This window comes from Elephas maximus, chromosome 20, assembly GCF_024166365.1.
Source record: "Elephas maximus indicus isolate mEleMax1 chromosome 20, mEleMax1 primary haplotype, whole genome shotgun sequence".
NCBI lineage: Eukaryota > Metazoa > Chordata > Mammalia > Proboscidea > Elephantidae > Elephas > Elephas maximus.
In genome coordinates, this window is record NC_064838.1 from 33,447,350 (window position 1) to 33,467,609 (window position 20,260).

The following is a 20,260-nucleotide window of genomic DNA, read 5'->3' on the forward strand; positions in this document are numbered from 1 at the left end:
TGTTGTACTTAAGAAATGTTCACCATTTTTCAGAACAATATACATTCTGCTCCAGTGCACATGGATCATTCTCCAGAATAGGCTACATTTTAAGTAACAAAGCAAACCTTGATAAACTTAAAAAGACTGAGATCACACAAAGTATTTTCTCTGACCACAACAGAGTGAAGCTAGAAATCAACAACAGAAAACAAACAAAAATGTGAAATACATGAACATATGGAGATTAAACAAGTTATTAAACTACTAATGGATCATAGAAAAAATCGAAAAAGAAATCACAAATTTCTTAGAGTCAAATGAAAATGAAAGCACAACATGCCAAAACTTAAGGGATGAAGCAAATGCAGTAACCCACTCCACTGCCGTCGAGTCGATTCTGACTCATAGCGACCCTATAGGAGAGAGTAGAACTGCCCCATAGAGTTTGTAGTACCCAGAGGGAAATTTATAGCAATAAATGCTTAGATAAAAAAAGAAAGATCTCGAATTAACAGCCTAACTCAACAATCCAGACTCTAGAAAGAGGAGAGCAAACTAAGCTCAAACCTACCAGAAGAAAGGAAAAACAAAGATTAGAGCAGAAATAAATCAAATCAAAAACAGAAAAATAATAGAGTCAATAAAACCAGAAGAGGTTTCTTTGAAAAGACCAATAAAATTGACAAGCCTTTAGGTACGTTGACAAAAAAAAAAAGACACAAATAACCAAAATAAAATATGAAAGAGGGGACATTACAATTGACCCAATAAAATAAAGAGAATTATGACAGAATATTATGAACAATCGTATTGCAACAAACTGGATAACCTAGATGAAACGGACAAATTCTTAGAAACACACAACCTACCCAAACTGACTCAAGAGGAAACAGTCTCAGCAGACCCATACCAAGTGAAGAGATTGAATCAGTGATCAAAAACCTTCCAACAGAAAAGAAAAAAAAAAAAAAGTCCTGGACCAGATGGCTTTACTGGGAAATTCCCCCAAACATGTAGAGAAAAATTGACAGCCATACTATTTAAACTCTTCCAAAAAATAGAGAAAGAAGGAATACTTCCTGACCCATTCTATGAAGCTAACGTAACCCTGATACCCAAACCAGACAAAGACACAAGAAAAGAAAACTATAGGTCAATAACTCTTATGAATATAGATGCAAAAATTCTCAACAAAATACTAGCAAACAGAATCCAACAATATATTAAAAGAGTCATATACTATGACCAAGTGGAATTTATTCCAGGAATGCAGGGATGGTTCAACATTAGAAAATCTATCAACATAATATACCACATTAATAGAACAAAGGACAAGAACTAACATGATCATCTCTATTGATACCGAAAAAGCATTTGATAAAACCCAACAGGATTCTTGATGAAAACCCTAAATAAGAAAGGAATAGGAGGGCAATTCCTCAATGTGATTCAGGGCATATATGAAAAGCCAACAATATACTTAATGGAGAAAGACTGAGAGCTTCCCCCTTGAAACTGGGACCAAGACAAGGTGCCTACTCCCACCACTTCTATTCAATATTGTATTAGAAGTCCTAGCCAGAGCAACAAGACAAGAAAAAGAAATAAAATGTACCCAGATTGGAAAAGAAGTAAAATTATCTCTATTCGTGGATGATGTGATCCTATATATAGAAAACCCCAAAGAGCCCATATGAAAACTTCTAGAGCTAATAGAGGAATTTAGCAAAGTTGCAGGGTACTAGGTCAACAAACAAAAACCGGTCGAGTTTCTATACACCAACATTAAGAAATCTGAAAGGGAAATTAGGGAAACGATTCCATTTACAATAGCATTTAAAAGAGTAAAATACCTAGGAATAAATCCAACCAGAGTCATGAAGTACTTACACAATGAAAACTATAAAATACTGCTGAAAGAGATTTAAAAAGACTTAGATAAATGGAAAGATGCTCCATGTTCAGGGACTGGAAGACTCAATATTGTTAGAATGTCAGTATTACACAAAGCAATCTATAGATTCAACCCAATCCCAATCAAAATCCCAACAGCCTTCTTTATAGAAATGGAGAAGCCAGTCCTCAACTTTGTGAGGAATGGCAAGAGGCCCTGAATAGCTAGAACAATGTTGAAAGAGAAGGACAAAGTAGGAGGGCTCACACTTCCTGGTTTTAAAACATACTATACAGCTACAGTAATCAAAACAGTCTGGTACAGGTATAACAATAGACATATCAATGGAATAGAATTGAGAGTCCAGAAATAAAACCACACATCTATGGTCAACTAATTTTTGACAAGGGTACTAAGTTCATTTGATGGGGAAAGAAGTCTTTTCAATAAATGGTGCTGGAAAAATTGGATTTCCATAGGCAGAAAAATAAAACAGGACCCATGCCTCAGGGCATATGCAAAAACAAATTCAAAATGGATTAAGGACTTAAATGTGCAAACTAAAATCATAAAATTCTTAGAAGAAAAAGCAGGGACAACACTGTCAGGCCTAGCTTTTAAAAATGGATTATCTAATATAATAACAAAAGCACAAACAGCAGAAGACAAAATAAATAAATGGGACCTCATAAAAATAAAAAATTTTCATCAAAAAACTTTACTAAAAAAGTGAAAAGTCAAGCTACTGACTGGGAGAATGTCTTCAGAAAGCTTATATCTGACAAGAATCTAACCACCAAAATGTATATACAATTTCGAGAACTTAACAGCAAAAAAGACAACTCAATCATAAAATGAGCAAAGGACTAGAATAGATAGTTCACCAAAGAGGAAGTTCAAATGGCCATCAAACACATGAAAAGATGCTCAGCATCATTAGCCATCAGACAGAAACAAATCAAAACTACAATGAGACACCATTTCACTCCCACTGGATTGGCTAAGATGAAAAAAAACGAGAAAATAAAAAATGTGGGCAAGGATGTGGGGAAATTGGAATCCTTATCCATTGCTGGTGGGAATGCAAAACGGCATAAGCCATTGTAGAAAACAGTGTGATGGTTCCTCAAAAAGCTAAAAATAGAACTACCATACGATCCAGCAATTCCACTCCTAGGTATATACCCGAAAGACTTGAAAGCAGAGACTCAAACAGAGACTTGTACACCAGTGTTCATTACAGCACTATTCACAATAGCCAAAAGGTGGAAACAACCTAAATGCCCATTAACAGATGAATGGATAAACAAAATGTGGTACATACATGCAATGAAATACTACTCAGCCAGCGGAAGAACTGAAGTCTTAATACACGCTACAGTATGGCTGGAGCTTGAAGATATTATGCTGAGCAAAATAAGTCAATCACAAAAGCACAAACATTGTATGAGCTCACTTATATAAAAAGACAAGAAAAGACAAATGAACAGAGACCAAAGTTTATTAGTGGTTACCAGGGGCAGGAGAGAGGGGGAAAGGGAGATTAACAGTGATGGAAATACCACATTGATTAAGGGTAGGGTTGCGCAGACGATGACTGCAGCTGCAGTCAGTAAGTTGTACATCTGTAAAAAGTTGATTTGGCAAAAGTTGTGTGATAGATATATTTACAACACGGACAAAAAAAAAGAGTAGTTGCTGAGGCTGCTTGTGTACAACCAAACACTTCATTGGTTTGGAGGCTTAGGGTCATGGTTGCATGGGAATTCCCAGTTAATTGGCCTAATAATGTGTTCAGTGTTTCTGTTCTACCTCCTATCATTGTGTAGTGCCTGGGGTCTTCAAAACTTTCAAACAATTGGTCTCTATTCACCTGGAGCAACAGAGGAAGAAGAGTCAGGAGTAGGAGGAGGATATGGAATGTACAGCTAACTGCCCTCATCAATAACTGCTTTATTTGCCATGAGACCAGTGCTCAGCTACCATTACTGAACTTTTTGATCAAAGATTCCATAGAAGGATCTTGATCAAAGGAGGAAAATGCAGAACAGGATTTCAAATTATCATGGACTGTAGACTTTCTGGAGCCATGGAGGGTGGATGAACCCCTGAAACTACTGCTCTGATATAATCTTTAAACCTTAAACCAAAAGTATCCCCTGAAGTCATCTTAAAACCAAGCAATAGTTAACTAGTAAAAAAGGTCTTCCTTGAGCATTATGCTTTTTTAAGAACTATCTGTATGGAGGAAATTGACAGTAGCAACTTGAAAGATTAGGCAGGAAACTTCGGGGGCAGTGAGTTTATGTTAATGGAGTACAGACATCTCAAAAAGGGAGGATGAAAATGATTGTACAGCTTGAAGGATATAATCAATATCACTAAATTGTCCATGTAGAAACTGCTGAATTGGCATATGTTTTACTATGTATATTCTCAACAACAACAAAATAAATAAAATTTAGGGGGAAAAAATGAACAGAAAAAAAAAAAGAAGTTGGTCACCATTTTTGTAAAGACCAGGGGACCTCAAGACACTGTCAGTACCTGATTCGCCTTTGCTTCCCCAGTGCCTGGCCTGGTTAGTGCCCAAAAAAATGAATGGATTGTCAGTTGGATCAATGGATCAGACCGACGAGTTCATGTGTTGACCTAGACTGTGACTGTTAACTCCCAGGTTAGCATCTCAAGCCCAGCTTCCTAAATGTGAGTGATGTTTCCCAGGGGAGTCCCTGTGTGGTGCAAATGGTTAAAAGGTTGGAGGTTTGAATCTACCCAAAGGCACCTTGGAAGAAAGGCCTGGTGATCTACTTCCAAAAAATTAACCATTAAAAACCTTGTGGAGCACAGTTCTACTCTGACACACGAGGTCACCATGAATTGGAATCAGCTCAACAGTAACTGGGTATTGCTTCCCCTGCTGCCACTCCCTTCGAAAGGACAGAAGTTTTAACTGGAGCCTAAATAAAAGATATACTAGATGCATTTCTAAAAAAAAAAAAAAAATTTAGAGCCATCTGATTTCCCTGATGCTCCGAGCCCTGCAGAGAGGCTAATGGCCCAAGGCCTGCTGAGAACAAGAGACCTTCATAAGGCTGATATCACACCTGACACTGAACTCACTTGCCAGAGGAGAAACTGCCTCAAGGGTTTGTTCATGTGTGTGCACCTGCTGCCCCCTGGTGGCCAAGAGCAGCGGGACGTCTTTGAAACCATCTTCCCTTCTGTTGCTCATCTGTGATTTCCAGTCCTAAAAAAATATTTACAGTCACCCCTCGGTGTCCATAAGGGATTGATTCCAGGACCCCACCACCACCACCACCATGGATACCAAAATCCGAGGATGCTCAAGTCCCTTATATAAAATGGCGCGGTATTTGCATATAACCTAAGCATAAATCATCCCTAGATTTGGTTTTTTTTTTTTTTTAGATTACTTACAATACCTAATACAATGTAAATCTTATGTAAATAGTTGTTGCATTGTTTAGGGAATAATGACAAGGGGAAGAAGTCTTTTTTTTCCCCAAATATTTTCAATACAAGTCTGCTTGAACCCACGGACACAGAGGGCCAACTGTATGTGGAACTTCAGAGTTTGCAAAGCGCTTTCATATTCAGTGTCTTATGTGAGCCCTAAAACAACCCTGCCAAGTAGGTAGAGCACAGATTATCCCCATTTCACAGATGAAGAAACTGAGGCTCAGAGCACGTGGCGATCTAAGAATTGAAATTTAAGTCTGACAGCATTGATTTCAAACTCTATGGCTTTGACTTCCAGGCCAGTTTCCATGCTCTGATCATGCATAAGAATCGTGGGAACATGGGTTAAAACAACAGAATCTCATCACCATCACCCCAAATACCTATGGGTGAGACCCAGGAATCTGCATTTTTATATTCGCTTTCTAGGTGAGGCTGGCACAACCAGTAGGGCCCCAAAACTTGAACCCGCTTTTGGAAACCACTGCCTTATCTCACACAGCCCAGATTCCATGCCTGGATACCCTCAGCGCCCAGGGTCTGATCTCTCCCTTCGAACAGCTGCCTTTCCTTGTGTCCCCTCCTAATACTAATAAGTAAAATCTCTCGAGAACTCGTGTGTCACACACACCATATTCACAATGACATTTAGTCATCATAACAATCCTAAGCATGACTGCTCTCATTTTACAGATGGGAAATCAGGCACAGAGCGGGCAAGCAGGGCTGTGCAAGTCCATGCAGGTGATAGCCAGTAGAGGCAGGATTTGAACCCCAGACTGTGGCCACAGAGTCTACACTGTGCTGCTTGTGCCACATTGTACTGTCTCCCCTACAAACTGTCCCCACCCTAAAGTCCTACCTTACTTTCTGATCAGGAGACAGAAACTAATTGTCACTAAAATGATGGTGACTAATACCAGCCTGAGGAGCCACTGGGTAGTGCAAATAGTTAATGTACTCAATCACTAACCAGAAGGTTGGAGGTTTGTATCCACCCAGAGGTGCCTTGGAAGAAAGGCCTGGTAATCTACTTCTGAAAAATCAGCCATTAAAAACCCTATGGAGCACAGTTCTACTCTGACACACACGGGGTCCCCAGGAGTTGGAGATGACTCGACAATTGGTGAGTGACTAGGGGGTCGCTGGTGCTTTCTCTCATTTGCTGCCCCATTGGAACAGCATCCCCTTGGACCCTCTTCACTCCAGTGAGTATATACTGTCTAATGCCAACACTCTGTACATGCTGTTGAGCCTCAACCCTAAGACACTGAATGCTCCCTTTTTATCCTAAAATAAAATTCACATATAACCCACTTAGATACAGTTTCCCCAAAGAAGCAGCAACTTAAGGCCCAAACTGAAATATAGAGGAGACATTAAAAGAACATGCATTTTTTTTTTAATAAATGTGTTTCAATTTGTAGATGATCAGGCGCCATCACACGTCAAGCCGTAAGGAAGCCGTTGGTGATTACGTCTACGTATAACGTGCTGGTTTAGACTTAAGGGAAATAAGATGATCAAAAGCCAATTCAAAATTCAAACAAGAGGGACAGGAGGATCTAAGAACAAAAGTGAACACTAAGTAAAAAGTAGCATTGCGTTAAACAGTAGCCGGTGAAACTGTTGTGTGTAACTACCATTCTACGTGAATGTCAGCGGGATCTTTGTAAGTCAATGAGGGACGGTGAGTGCTGTGTTGTGTGAGACTGTCCCAAGCATTGCTGGACACCTAGCTTTCCTGGATTCTGTCCACTGAATGTCAACAGTGTTGCTTCCAACCATTGCAGCGACCAAAATCAGTCCGCTTCTATCAATTCAGTGCTCTCTAGGGGCAGAAGCACCTCCTCTGAGCACCACGGAGGCAGCTGTGGGAACACCAGGGACAGAGGGTGGTGGGGGGGGTAATGGCCTCCCAGACTTGAGCACAAAGAGCTTCAGGAGGAAGATGAAATGGAAATTTCCTCTTTGGGGACACTCCCTGCTCCCCTGATACCACCAAGCTCTGTCCCCAGGGACTAGCTGCTGCCCGTGCCCCCAGGGTGCCCCAGTCCAAAGGTGGCCTCATCACGCCCTTAGCCTCCCCCCGACACAGAGCCCATGGCTTTGGCTGGAAGGGGCTGGCAGTAAGCAGACCAGGGCAGGAACCGAAATCTGGGCCTGGAAGGTTGCTGGCCCAGGCTTCTTGGGGCTTCGGGGTTCGTATCGTTTGCTTCTCAGTCAAGTTCCTGTTGGCTCCGTGCAGCCCCGAGGGAGCTAGATGCCCCTCCAAACCTTCTGCTCCTGTCAGCAGTCCCGTCTCCACATTGCCAGCCAGGACCCACCTGTGTGGGGTTCAGCCAAACTCTGGGGAAACAGCAACACCTGAGCAGGATCTGGGGAAAATCCAGGGGCTCTGGTAGTAGCAGGTAAGGATGCAGGTGCACATTTGCGTATCATTTATTAATGATGCTCTGGGGGGTGGCCTCAGTCTCCCTGTCTTAGCTCCCTGATGCTGCCACAAAACAAATACCACAGTGGGTGGCTTTAAAGGACAGAAATGTATTTTGTCCTAGTTCGGGAAGCTAGAAGCCCAAATGAGGGTACGGCTCCAGGAGAAGTCCTTCCTTATCTATTCCAGCTTCTGGTAACTGCTGGCAATCTTTGTAGATGCATCTGTCTCTGTTGTCCCTTTCTTCCCCCTGTGGGTCTCTGTGTTCATTCTGCTCTTTTTATAGCTCAGAAGTGATTAGACTTAGAACCCACCCTTCTCAGGTATGACCTATTAACATAATAAAGAAAACCCTATTTCCAAACAGGATCATATTTACAGGTATAAAAAAAACCAAACCCGTTGCATTTGAGCTGATTCCAACTCACAGTGACCCTATAGGACCCTCTACCAGAGTAAAACTGCCTCATAGGGCTTCCCAGGCTGTAATCTTTATGTAAGTAGACACATCTTTCTCCTACAGAGCGGTTGATGGGTTCGAATTGCCGGCCTTTCAGTTAGCAGCCAAGTGTTTAACCAGTGTGCCAGCAGGGCTCCTTATTTACAGGTATAGGGGCCAGGATTTCAGTACATATCTTTGGAGGACACAATTCAATGTGTAATACTCTCCCAGCCAAGCCTGTCCATATTCTCCCACACCATGGGGCGGTAGAGGCTGCTGGCTAGCTGGAGCCTGGGGACCAAGAGAAGGTACCTCTCAAGGTCTGCTGTGTCCATCCTCTTCAAGGGTGGGGTGGGCCTACCCGCAGCCAGGTGTGCAATGACCCACCCGGCCCCAGCAGAACTCTCCAAGTTTGACCCTGCAAGGCCTCTGTTGGCCTTGTGCCAAACTCCAGGGTGTCCCCTCCACCCAACCAGCCTCACTACACAGATGGGGAATGCCTGTACATGGTTGGGTACACAGTATACCGAGGTCACATCTTACCTGGTAGGTAGGTTCTAAGGTCTGCATGTGATATCAAAATAAATGCATGTATTCAAAATCACTGTATCATGTCCCTTACACAGGTACTACATCAGAGATCACCCTTTAGATTCTCAGTCCATCCAACATAGCTGGTTTGTTCTCCAGTTTGGAACAGATGTCTATTTCTTCAGTCAGGGGCATGCACAAGGGGCACTCACCCTCAGAGCTGCCATGTTGTGTGGGAACTCGGGCAACATGCAGAGGCCATATGTAGGTGTTCTAGCTGACAACCCTAACTGAGGTGCCAGCTGACAGCCACCATCAACCAGCCCCCTGCCACTGAGTCACTCCAGATGCCTAGTCTTTCAGGGAAGGCCCCAGACACCATAGAGCAGAGACGAACCACTCCACTGAGCCCTGTTCAAATTCGTGACCCACAGAATGCGGAGCAAAGTCAATGGTTGCTTGATCCCTAAGTGCACTATCTGGTGTGCGGGAAGGGGCACCCGATCTGTGTGCGTCTTTAAGCATTTCAGTAATGCTCAGCTTGGCAAGAGGCTCACACTAGAGGAGGCACAGCAGAACCGAGACCAAGCAAGAGGAAGGCAAAATCAAACCACGTGCTCCATCAGGGCGTAAGCTTGGAGACCAGAAGCAAAGCCCCACCACTCAAATGATTTCTATCGTTTGTCTTAAAGGAATGTGTGTAGTTGAATCCTTGTAGGTTAAATAAATGCACCATGGAATCCACCAGAGGAGCTCAGTAAAGAGTCATGGCTAATTTCTCTGGAAGGATATGCCAGGATTTGTAAAGGATTGTTCAATGCAACTAAAGAGGAGTGAACTCAAAGATCTTGGCTGTCCCTTCTGGAATGATGGGCTCTGGGGACAGCTGCAGCCGTGGTCAGATGATGGTACAGCCACAGCAGTACCGCTCAGGGTAGTCCACCACGTACACTCTGTGGTCGGTTCCGTAGATGTAGTAGACGTCAGTCTTTCCTTGGTACCAGTAACGAACTTCTGTGAGGGGGATCAGCTCAATGGTCTGCCTCTGAGAAAACAAATGGCCAAGAAAAGCATCAATGTGCTGCTCAAGTCACTCACCGCTCAAGAACCTTCAGTGGCTCCTGCTGCCTGTAGAATGAAGTTTATGCTTTGGAGTTGGCATTCAGGGCCCTGCACAATTTGACTACAACTTGCCATTATATGTGTTCTTCTACTACACCCCTTCACATACCCTGAGCTCTGGCTCAACTGACTATGTTTAGCTACCACTGATTGTAGGTTTCACCAACAGGGGTACGGGCATCCCCAGGGCTGTGGCAGGATGTATGGAGAGCCACCAGCAAACATGACACCTTCCAGAAGCATTCATTTTTAGACTGCGGGGGGAGGGAGTGGAGGATGAAGTCACTAAAAATATGTTTATATTAAAACAACCTTGAAGATATGAGGGAGTGGACTCCAAATTTTTAAATAAATTTTAAGAAGATCTCAAACATTGGTGGGTTGTTTTCCCAGGATTCCACCGCCTACCAACACATCTCCAAGAAAGTATCGACCCTCCTCCAAGAAAAGTCTTTCTCAAATGTTCCCCTCCTTTTACAAATGGGACACTTCACCCACCACGCTTCTCATCACCTGACCTCCGGATCTTGGGGTATAAGCCTGCAGAAGTCCCTGGCCTGCAGCTGACCTACAGATCTTAGACCTGCCAGCACCCCACAATTGCATGAGCCAATCCCTTGAAGTAAATCAATCGATCTCTCTCTCTCTCTCTCTCTCTCTATATATATAGTTATAGTCAGTTTCAACTCATAGCAGCCCCATGTGACAGAGTGGAGCTGCCCCATAGGGTTTTTCAGGCTGTAATCTTTACAGGAGCAGGTCACCAGGTCTCTCTCCTACAGAGCCGATGGGTGGCTTCAGACCTCCAGCCTTTCCTTTAGCAGTGGAGTGCTTAACATCTCACTGGTTTTGCTCCTCTAGGGAACCCAGGCTAAGACATTTTGGTATTTCAGGTTTGGGTGATCATCTAGTCCAAGCTCCAACTCCGCGCTGTAGCTATACCCATTTAATGCTCAAATCCTCTCCCCAGTGTCTTCTTTTCCTAAATGCCCCTGTAAGGAGACAGGGAACTCACTCCCTCCCATACTGTATGTTCTAAAGCCCCTCATTCCCCTGGCCCCTTCTCAGAGCAGTTAGTCTACAACTTTCCCACACTGTGGGGCCCTGAAAGAATATCTCAGCACCACCTAGGGGGTGAACATGGACTACTCTTGATGCAACACCATCTCACTGGCTTTCTGTTATTTTGTTTTTGGCAACTGCACCATGGAGTTGACATAAGAGCATCCCTCCTAGTAACTGAAGCTCAGCTTTCTTGGGAATTTACTGGAAGGTCCCTGGGAGGTACAAACTAGCTTGTGCTCAGCTACTAACCTAAAGGTTGGTGGTTTGGACCCGCCCAGCAGCTCTGCAGAAGAAAGGCCTGGCAATCCACTTTCATAAAGATTACAGCCAAGAAAAATTCTATGGAGCAGTTCTACTCTGTAACACGAGAGGTTGCCACGAGTCAGAATCGACTTGACAGCAGCAGGTTCGGTTCAGTTTACTGTGGGTGAGGCTCTGTGCCTAAACCCCTAAGCTCTTCCGCACAAGCTGCCCCCTGACCTGGACCCAGGTTTGGGGATCCGAAACACAGGGCGTGGGGCCATGACAGGTCAGCGTCAGGCCGTCTTTACTTGCAGGCACCTCTCTACCATGGGAGAGTCCTCTTGGTCCAGAGGCCACACCCCAGGGGAAAGGGTAAAACAGGTGGGGATGAGGGTCACCCTGGCTGCTTCAACTTCTCTCTCAGAGGCAGGACCCCGCTCTGCTGAAGGAGAAGCTGACAGGTAGCATATTAACTAAGGTGGAAGGGAGAGGGGAATCGGAGGCAGGGCAGCAATTTTCCACTAAGCTCCTGTGTGGTCTTAGACTCCTGACTTCATTTCTATGCACCTCAGTTTCCTTATCAATGAGTTTGTCGTGAGACAGCCGATGAGATAGTGAGAATGGGTTTTCTTCATAGGCCAAATAATAATTTCGGGAACAAAGGGTAGCAACCAAAGCAAAACCTAACCTGTTCCATCTAGTCAATTCCAACTCATAGCGACCCTACAGAACAAAGTAGAACTGCCCCATAGGGTTTCCAAGGAGCAGCTGGTGGATTTGAACAGCTGGCCTTTTGGTTAGCAGCCATAGGTCTTAACCTCTGTGCCAGCAGGGTTCCCAAGGGTAGAAGAGCCCCTCTTGAGATTGTGGTATGGAAGATCACAAGCGGGAACTAAGGGGCAAGACAAGATGGCAGTCAATGTCACTGCCCAGGAGGCCTGGACAGTGGAATCAGGACCATTCTGTGTCCAGGAGTGTCCACCAAGCTCCAAGGGAGAGCAAGGGACACCACAACCCTCCCCAACCCACCTCCGCTGCCTCCATCTGCTTCTGGTTCAAAAGGTCTCCGAGTCTAAAACCACAAATTGCTTGAGACATCAACTGCCATCAAGTGGTTATCTCGTAATTGGTGGTTTATCTGTTTGTGTGCCTTGGCCAGGCCCCTGGGATGGACAGATGCCAAATCTCACAGTGACCTGGCTGTGGCAGGGGCGCTGGTGATGGCTCTGTCTACCCAGGACTGCATTCCACCCACTAACTGCTTGACCCTGAGTGAAATATCGGAATGAGTCTTTGTCTACAGACCAAGGACCAAAGACCAATTCAGAAACAAAACAATTCACAGCAGTGGCCTGTCCTCTGATTTTGTTCTCTTTTAAAGAAAAATATACATTTTTCTCCAGTTTTCCCTTCCTGGCTCCAGGACTTGTTTACAAAGGGCTTGATTCCCTGAGGCAAGAGCTTGTTGTAGAGGAAAAGCCCCAGAAGACCCACTACCCGTGGTACTGTTTGACCTTGGGCAGGTCACTTAACCCTTTTTGGGCTTCAGTTTCTCCAGCTGCCAAATGAAGGGTTTAAAAAGGATTCAAACTGCCAGGAGCACAACTAAGTCACAGGACAACAGAGAGTGTCTACAATCTGCTAACATCATTTGTTCATCTCACTCAGCGTGTCTTCACCCTTTTCCTGTTCCCAGAGTAGATATTTCAATGTTTGGAGGGTCTTCAGCGTAACTCAGGAGCCCTGGTGACACAGTGGTGAAAGCATTCGGCTGCAAACCAAAAGGTCAGGAATTCGAACCCATCAGCTGCTCCACAAGAGAAAGATGTGGTAGCCTGTTACCACAAAGATTTACAACCTTGGAAACCCTTTGGGGCAGCTCTACGGTGTCCTGAAGAGTGGCTATGAGTTGGAATCGATTTGACGACAGGGGGTTTGGTTTGGTGGGAAGTATAACTCAGGAGTCCCTGATGGTACAAATGCACTTGGCTACTAACCAAAAGGTTGGAATTTCGAGCCCACCCAGAGGCACCTCAGAAGAAAGACCTGTTGATACTTCTGAGAAATTCGCCATTGAAAACTATGGAGCACAGTTCCACTCTGACACACATGGGGTCGACATCAGTCGGAATCAACTGAATGGCAACTGGTTTGGTTCGGAATTGTAACTCAAGCCATAGAACACCAGTTGTACAAGGGCGGCTCCGTTAGAGAACGTTCTGGTGAAACAGACCTGTTCTAACCTACCCAGAGTCCCTCAAATCTGCTTCTGTAACGCACCTCCCTGTTTCTACGTGCTCTGCTGCTCGCAGCTGACCTTTCTCCAGAGGACTGACCTTGGGATGTGGACTAGAGAGCAGAAGGGAGATGGTCCACAACAATCAGATGGTGCTGACCACAAAAGCCCAGCTCCCCTGCCTCCAGGCAGACAGTCACTGAGTATAACTTAAGTGCCAGAGCTCCCAGTGGGATCAGAGGCTGGGACCTCACCAACACCACACCTTGGCTTGCCTTTTCCCTCTTCCCTCCCCTGCTCCCCACTCCCTAACCAGTTACTCCTGGAAGCCCTTCCTGAAAAAATGACCTGCACCTAAGTCCTGTCTCCGGGAATGCTTCTGCAGAGCCCAACCTCAGACAGGGTCCAAACCCCTCACTTCACAGGTGAGGAAACTGGGACCCACAGAAGGCACAAGTGTGTGCCAGAGCTGGAAGCGAGCCCTAACCTACTAAATAAACGGCCCCTGCAGTGTCTACCCAGGGGAATCAACACTGACTCACGGCAACCCCATATATGTCAAAGTAGAACTCCCCATAGGATTTCACTGCTGTGGCCTTTTAGAAACAGATCACCAGGCCTTTCTTCCAAGGTACCTCTGGGTTGGTTCAAACCGCCAACCTTTTGATAAGTTGTCAAGTGCTGAACTGTTTGTACCACACAGGAATTCCTGACCCAGTGGTAAGGGCCTTGAGTCCCACTCCTGGCTGGTGACGCTTCTGCAAGCCAGCACCCTACACCAGCTTTCAAAGAGTCACCTGTGTCCCTTGGATGCAGCGAATGACAACATTTGACTTGGGGGTCAGGAAACTTCAATTCTACTTCTGGGTTCTTCCCCTGAGAGGCTGTGTAAGCCTGGGCAAATTACTCTGCCTCTCTGGGCCTCCAAAATGTATCAGAAGAGTCACGATTTTGGACTAGTTCAGGGGTAATGGAGGCCCCCAGGCCAAAGCAGGCCTGTCAACCCATACAGTGCTCTTATCATTTTTGTTGGTGTTGTTGCCAATATGGAAAAGTCAGAAGGTTTCATGTAAAAATCAGGATTCAAAAGGTCTGGCAACTCCGGCCCCTTTTTCTACAGGAAGCTGAGCGGTGGCTGCCCCCTTGGAGGAGGGGATCTCTCACTCACGCTTCCGCCTGTCCTTTGAGATTGCAATGCCTGCATTCCATGATTTCTAAGGCTCTAAGCTGGTCATTATTTATTTCAAATTAAATGCAGATTTCTCTCACCTGCAAATAGAGGACAGGTGCAGAGAGAAGGGGAAATATTCATTGCATAGGGGACCCAAAGAAAAGGAATATATTGAGTGCCAGATACCAAGCCCTGTAAGTAAATTATCTCCTCCTTACGCAACCCTCTGAAAACCAAAAAAAACCCATTGCTGTCCAGTCAATTCGGACTCATAGGGACCCTATAGGACAGAGTAGAACTGCCCCATAGAGCTTCCAAGGAGCACCTGGTGGATTCAAACTGCCAATCTTTTGGTTAGTAGTCATAGCTCTTAACCACTACACCACCAGGGTTTCCCAAAACCCTCTGAGGTGGGTGTAATTATCTCCTTTTCACAGCAGAGGGCACTGGACTAAGTAAGGATCTGAGCCCAGTCTGCAGGACTCAGGGTGCCGCTGACAGGGGCTTCACTGAGCTCTGAGAAAGGATTCCCTGCTAAAGCCCCATCTTCAAGATCTGCAAGCCCCAGCAGTAGTGTTGGGAGGAGGAAGAGCAGAGCTGCGCCTGGGGAAGTGGCAGGGCACCAGCGCCATCTAGCGGCCATGAGAACACAGCGCCCAAAGCAGGCCCTGCTTCCTCTTGAGGCTGGGAGAAGACCAGCCTAGGTTTGGGGAGTGCCCTAGCATGTGAGGCAGGACTCCTAGTTCCAGCCCTGCCTGTGACCCTGGGCTCTCCACCTGGTCCCTTCTGCTGTCCGAATACCAGGAGTTTCAAATCACTATGCCACATTTGTATTTGAAACCCTTCAATAGCTTCCCATTGCTCTCAGAATAAAGATGCAAACCTCTTTCCAGGCCTACAAGGCCCTGCAGGGTACCGCCTATCCCTGAGGCCTCCATAGCTTGCTCTCTGCCCTCAGGCCACAGTGGCTGCAGGTCAATCCCTGGTACTTCCTGTGTTCCCTCAACCTGGGATTCTCTCCCCTCCATGCTTCTCCTAGCTGACTCTTCCTCGCCCATCATCCCTGACATTATCAGGAAAGACCATCCTCAATCCGGCTGGTGGAATGGCCCCAATTCATCTTTATATATCCCGATTGACAGTGCCTTGGAGCCCCAGCCTGACCCAGGAGGCTCCACCTCCCACAGTCCTAGGCCCGATCCCAGGAGTGTCAGATGGCCCAGGGAGCAAAGTCTGAGCCAGGGCACCCTGGACCCTCTAGTCCGGCCTCCTCTCTGCCCCACTCACCTGCTGCAGGATGCGGGCACGGGAGGCCAGCATGGCACTGTGCTCAGCGATGCCCCTCTGCGAGGCCAGAGAGATCTCCCGCAGGGGAAAGTCCACGATGGGGTACACCTGGGGAGACAGAAGTGCTCCAGGGGGCACCTAGCACACACCTCCTCACTGCCTCAGACACACGAGCATCAGAACTAAAGCCTTGGAGGCAACTAGGGCTGACCTCCCACCTGAAAGTAGGGCACGAGTAGGGGGCCCAGAGAGAGAAGGGTTCCACAGTCTCACATCCACGGGACCTCCATGGTCCCTTGATGACCCAAGTTATAGCTCCCAGAATTCCAGCAAAAAAAAAGTTTGGGAGATAGACACGGAGAGTACCCCTTCATCTGCAGTCCACTCATCTACCCAACAAACCCTCCAGCACGCCCACTATGTTCCCAAGTGCCTACTGTGGGCCAGGCATCGTGCCAAGTGAGAGATACAGCAGTGAACAATGCAGGGTGGTCCCTGTCAGCTGGGAAGGAACCCAGATTCATTTCTCATTCAGATAAACTGCCTACTATGTGCCAGGCAACCTTGGGAACTTTGGACACAAAACGAACCGTTAATAAACCCAGGAAGCTCTAAGTCAGCCTACATGAAGTCCAAGTCCAGGGACATCTAGCCAGTCCTCATCATCTCCAAATCCCTTCCCACCAAGCTTGAAATCCCACCACACATTAAGGGTAAGCATTGCCCTCCCCCATGTCTCCTCATTCTACTCCTAACAGTGGAATTGGAGCCTTTCCCCTCTGCTCCTCCCCAAAGTTTGCTAAGTGCCCACCCTGGGCCTGGCACCTCAATGGGTGCTGAGGGCAGGGAGATGGCCACCACACCGCCCCGCCCTCCAGAGCTCAGCACCAGGCCAAGGTCAGCTCACAGAGCCATCAGCTCTCAGGGCTGCTGCAGAGGACGAGCCTGGGCTGGGATAAGTGCACAGGCCATGGGATTTCAGGGTAGGCCACCTAATGTGCTTTGGAGTGGGTGCAGGGCTTTCTGAGGGCTAATGGCTGAGGGATGTCTTTAGGGAGCAGGAGTTTTTGGTGCAAAGAAAGGAAACTGGGCATCTCTCCTTCTTAGAGAAAAAGGCATGAAGATGAGGCTCAGACAGCTCGTAATTGCCAAATTTCCTGCCAAGGCCTACAGCAAACTTCTCTAAAGAGCTAAACAGTACTGTATTTTTCCGCAGATAACACACAGATTATTCATTTTGCCAACCAAGCAACCCCCACAGGCATTATTTTCGTAAGGGCGCTATGCCAATTTTTTTTTACCTGTTGCTGACTTCAATTTCTGTTTCTGAACTTATGGAAGTTTCACTTAAGGTAGGTACTGATTTTCTATTACTTGAAATTTAAGCCAAAAGTATTTACTGGTAGATTAAAAGCGAAATACAGAATTTAAATTTGTAATTTCCTGATAAAAATATTGTTGTCATTCTCGTGAATGGAGGGAGCAGTGGGATGCCATGTTGAAGCCAAAGAGTAACATGGGAGGACGAGTGAATGAGGCCAAAATTCACTTCTGGAAATGTCGTGAGACGTGTGTTATACACATGGGTGCGCCACGCTGAAGTTGTTTTACTTAATTTCATCATTTCTTCACTTTATATGTGTGGGAGCATTATTTATGTTGGCACATTATTTGCAAAAATGTTGTAAATATTTTAGGCTTGTGGGCCATAAAGTCTCCATCGCAACTACTCAATTCTGCTTACGATATGAAAACAGCCATATTCGTAAACAAATGGGTGTGTCTGTGTCTTAACAGAACTTTATTCACAAAAGCAGGCGGTATGGTGGAGTTTGCCAGCCCCTGGCCTATATAGGAGGAGTCCCTGGGTGGTGCAAACAGTTAAGTGCTTAACTGCTAACCAAAACACTGAAGGTTCAAGTTCACCCAGAGGTACCTCGGAAGAAAGGCCTGGCAATCTACTTGCCAAAAATCAGCTGTTGAAAACCCTATGGAGCGCAGCTCTACTCTCACACACATGGAGTTAACTCAAGGGCAACAGGTGGCCTAGCAGATCCTACCTGATCTGGCTGCTGGTACCTCTCATGTCTCAGCTCCTCTCTCTACATTGCCCCCTGCTGTTCTTCAGCGCCCACTTCCCCCTCCAGGCCCCTGCAGTGCAAGTTCCCTCTGCTGGGCTGCCCTCACTCCTGTGGCCACGTTTGACTCCCCCCGTGCACACACACACACACAAACACATACTACGTTCAAGTCTCTACCCAATGTCACCTCCACAGACAGGCCTTCCCTGACCCACAATGGAAACAACACCCCCATCCCTTCCCATTCCCTTCCCTTGAGTAGCATTCTCAACAATCCTTATTACCACCTGACATTGTAGCAAAAAGTGTGTTCTCTTCTACCCACCAGACTGCAAGCTCTACTAGGGCAGTGATTTCGTTTTATTCTCTGTGGAGTCCCCAGGGCCTAGAAGAGTGCCTGCCATATAGAAGGGTCTCAATATTTGTGGAATGAAAGGAAGGAAGGAAGAGAGAGAAGGAAGGGATAGAGAAAGGAAGGAGAAAAAGAGGGAAAAGGCAGGAAGGATAAGGGAAGGAGGATGAGAGCAAGGGAGGGAGGAAGAGAAGGAGGAGGAAGGGAGGGGGAAAGGGCAGGAGGAAGAGAGTAAGGAGAGCTAGTGCATGGAACTCATGAGAGAAGACTGGCCACCTGTGGATCCCAGCAGCCTTCTTCCAGCCCAGCCTGCGTTTCCAAATGCATGTGCCCTCACTGAAAGCCAGAAAACCCGGCCCTAAAGGAGGGGAGAACGGACCTGCTTTCTTTGCCCCCATCCACAAAGCCCTCTCACCACCACGTTCTCGTCCTTGAAGAGGTTTTCTCCTTTGGCCTTAGCAAGCAGCTCCCCAGGGCAGTTCAGCTGGTGCTCAGACACAAACTCAAACAGGCTGTTCTTCCTGGAGGCAGAGGGTAGGGCTAGGAATCCAGCACCCCTGGCACCTAAGGAGGGTTCCTTAGCCTCTCTGAGCCTCAGCATCCTCATCTGTACAATGGGAAACTAGTAAAGGCTACTGACAGCTCAGTTCTATTACCTCATTTCATACCCACCTGTGACTGTTCCCAGGTGGGAACGCTCCATTGTTAAACGGCTGCTGCACTATAAAGTGAAGCTGCCTGTGTTTGAACTCAGTTCTGTCTACTCGAAAGCCCGTCTGCATCCCTCCACCCTAGGCTGCCTCTTCCTTTGGGCTTTCACCCCACCCCAGGGGACCTTCCCCTCTCCAAGTCACTTTAAGCCCCTTTCTCCCAGCTGGTCGCTGCACTGCCCTAAACCCAGGGGAGCTTCTCCTCGGAACCCAGTCCAGGCCACTTCGCCGGGCCACGTACCACGTGATGATAAGCTGGGTGAAGTGCAGCAGCTTCTTCTCCCCCTTGCAGGTGGCACAGGTCTTGTTCCCCCTGCCCGAGCACGTGCTGCACCTGAGAGCGGCACATGGTCAGTCCTGCTCAGACACAAGTCAGGGGGTCCTCGTGGCTTCCCAACCGCTACCCCCAAATCCTTCCTTACAGAGATGGACCGTGACAAGCATGTATTGTTTTCACCCACAGTCTAGTCCTCCTTCTTCTGTGGACGGTGCCCTGATTTCCCTTTGGGGACCACCCTTCCCCACCCAGCCCACATGGTTCAATGACTCGCCCCGCTCCTTCTACAGACAAGCCTGTGACCTTGGCCTGGACAATCAGCTCATCCTGTCTCCCTGGCCACATTGATTGATGCAATGATGGGCACATGATCCAAGTGAGTGCAATGAGACCCACCTCCGGTACTTTTGTCAGAACTATCAGGCAAAGGGCGTCCTTGTCTACTGGGCTTACTAAACCTGGAGCTTCCAGTGGGCCCCTCTGCCCCTATAAGGGCAGAGCCTGCCTGAGAATGAAGCCAGCACAAGGGAAAGCAGAGTGAAAGATGGAGATAGATGCCCAGTGACATTGTTTAAGCACTTGGATCCAGTTGGACATGAAGCCATCCCTGAAAAATACCACTGGGCTTTTCAGTTGCATGGGTCTATAAATTTACTTTTTTTTTTTTTTTTACTAAAGCAGTCTGAATTGGCTTTCTCTGGCTTGCAAATGAAAGAAAGCCTGAGTTTCTTTCCAAACCAAAGACCCACTTCACCAACCACAGATGGAAGGTACAACCAAAGCTTTGACATCTAGCTTGTTAAAAGGATGGAATGGGCCTCAATGAGCCAAAAGGATCATAAACTAATACTACTTTGAATATTTTCACCCCTTGTGGTTTCCTGTTTCCCTTTAAAGATGTATAAATACAATTAAGGGCATTATTTACAAAATGCCAACACTTCCCAATT

The 20,260-nt window shown here is 46.5% G+C and overlaps 1 protein-coding gene across 2 annotated transcripts in view; it reads right to left on the bottom strand.

Moving 5' to 3' along the window:
* Positions 1-6,780: 6,780 nt before the first annotated feature.
* The window catches only part of SSUH2 (ssu-2 homolog), a 35,296-nt gene continuing 21,816 nt past the window's right edge, over positions 6,781-20,260 (bottom strand). For both annotated transcript variants that reach the window (XM_049863217.1, XM_049863216.1), the window contains exons 9-12: positions 19,275-19,367; positions 18,739-18,844; positions 15,891-15,998; positions 6,781-9,811 (exon numbers count right to left, since the gene is read on the bottom strand). In XM_049863217.1, the coding sequence (XP_049719174.1) occupies positions 9,665-9,811; positions 15,891-15,998; positions 18,739-18,844; positions 19,275-19,367 (454 nt within the window). In that variant the 3' untranslated portion in view covers positions 6,781-9,664. The remainder of the gene's footprint in view (positions 9,812-15,890; positions 15,999-18,738; positions 18,845-19,274; positions 19,368-20,260) is intronic.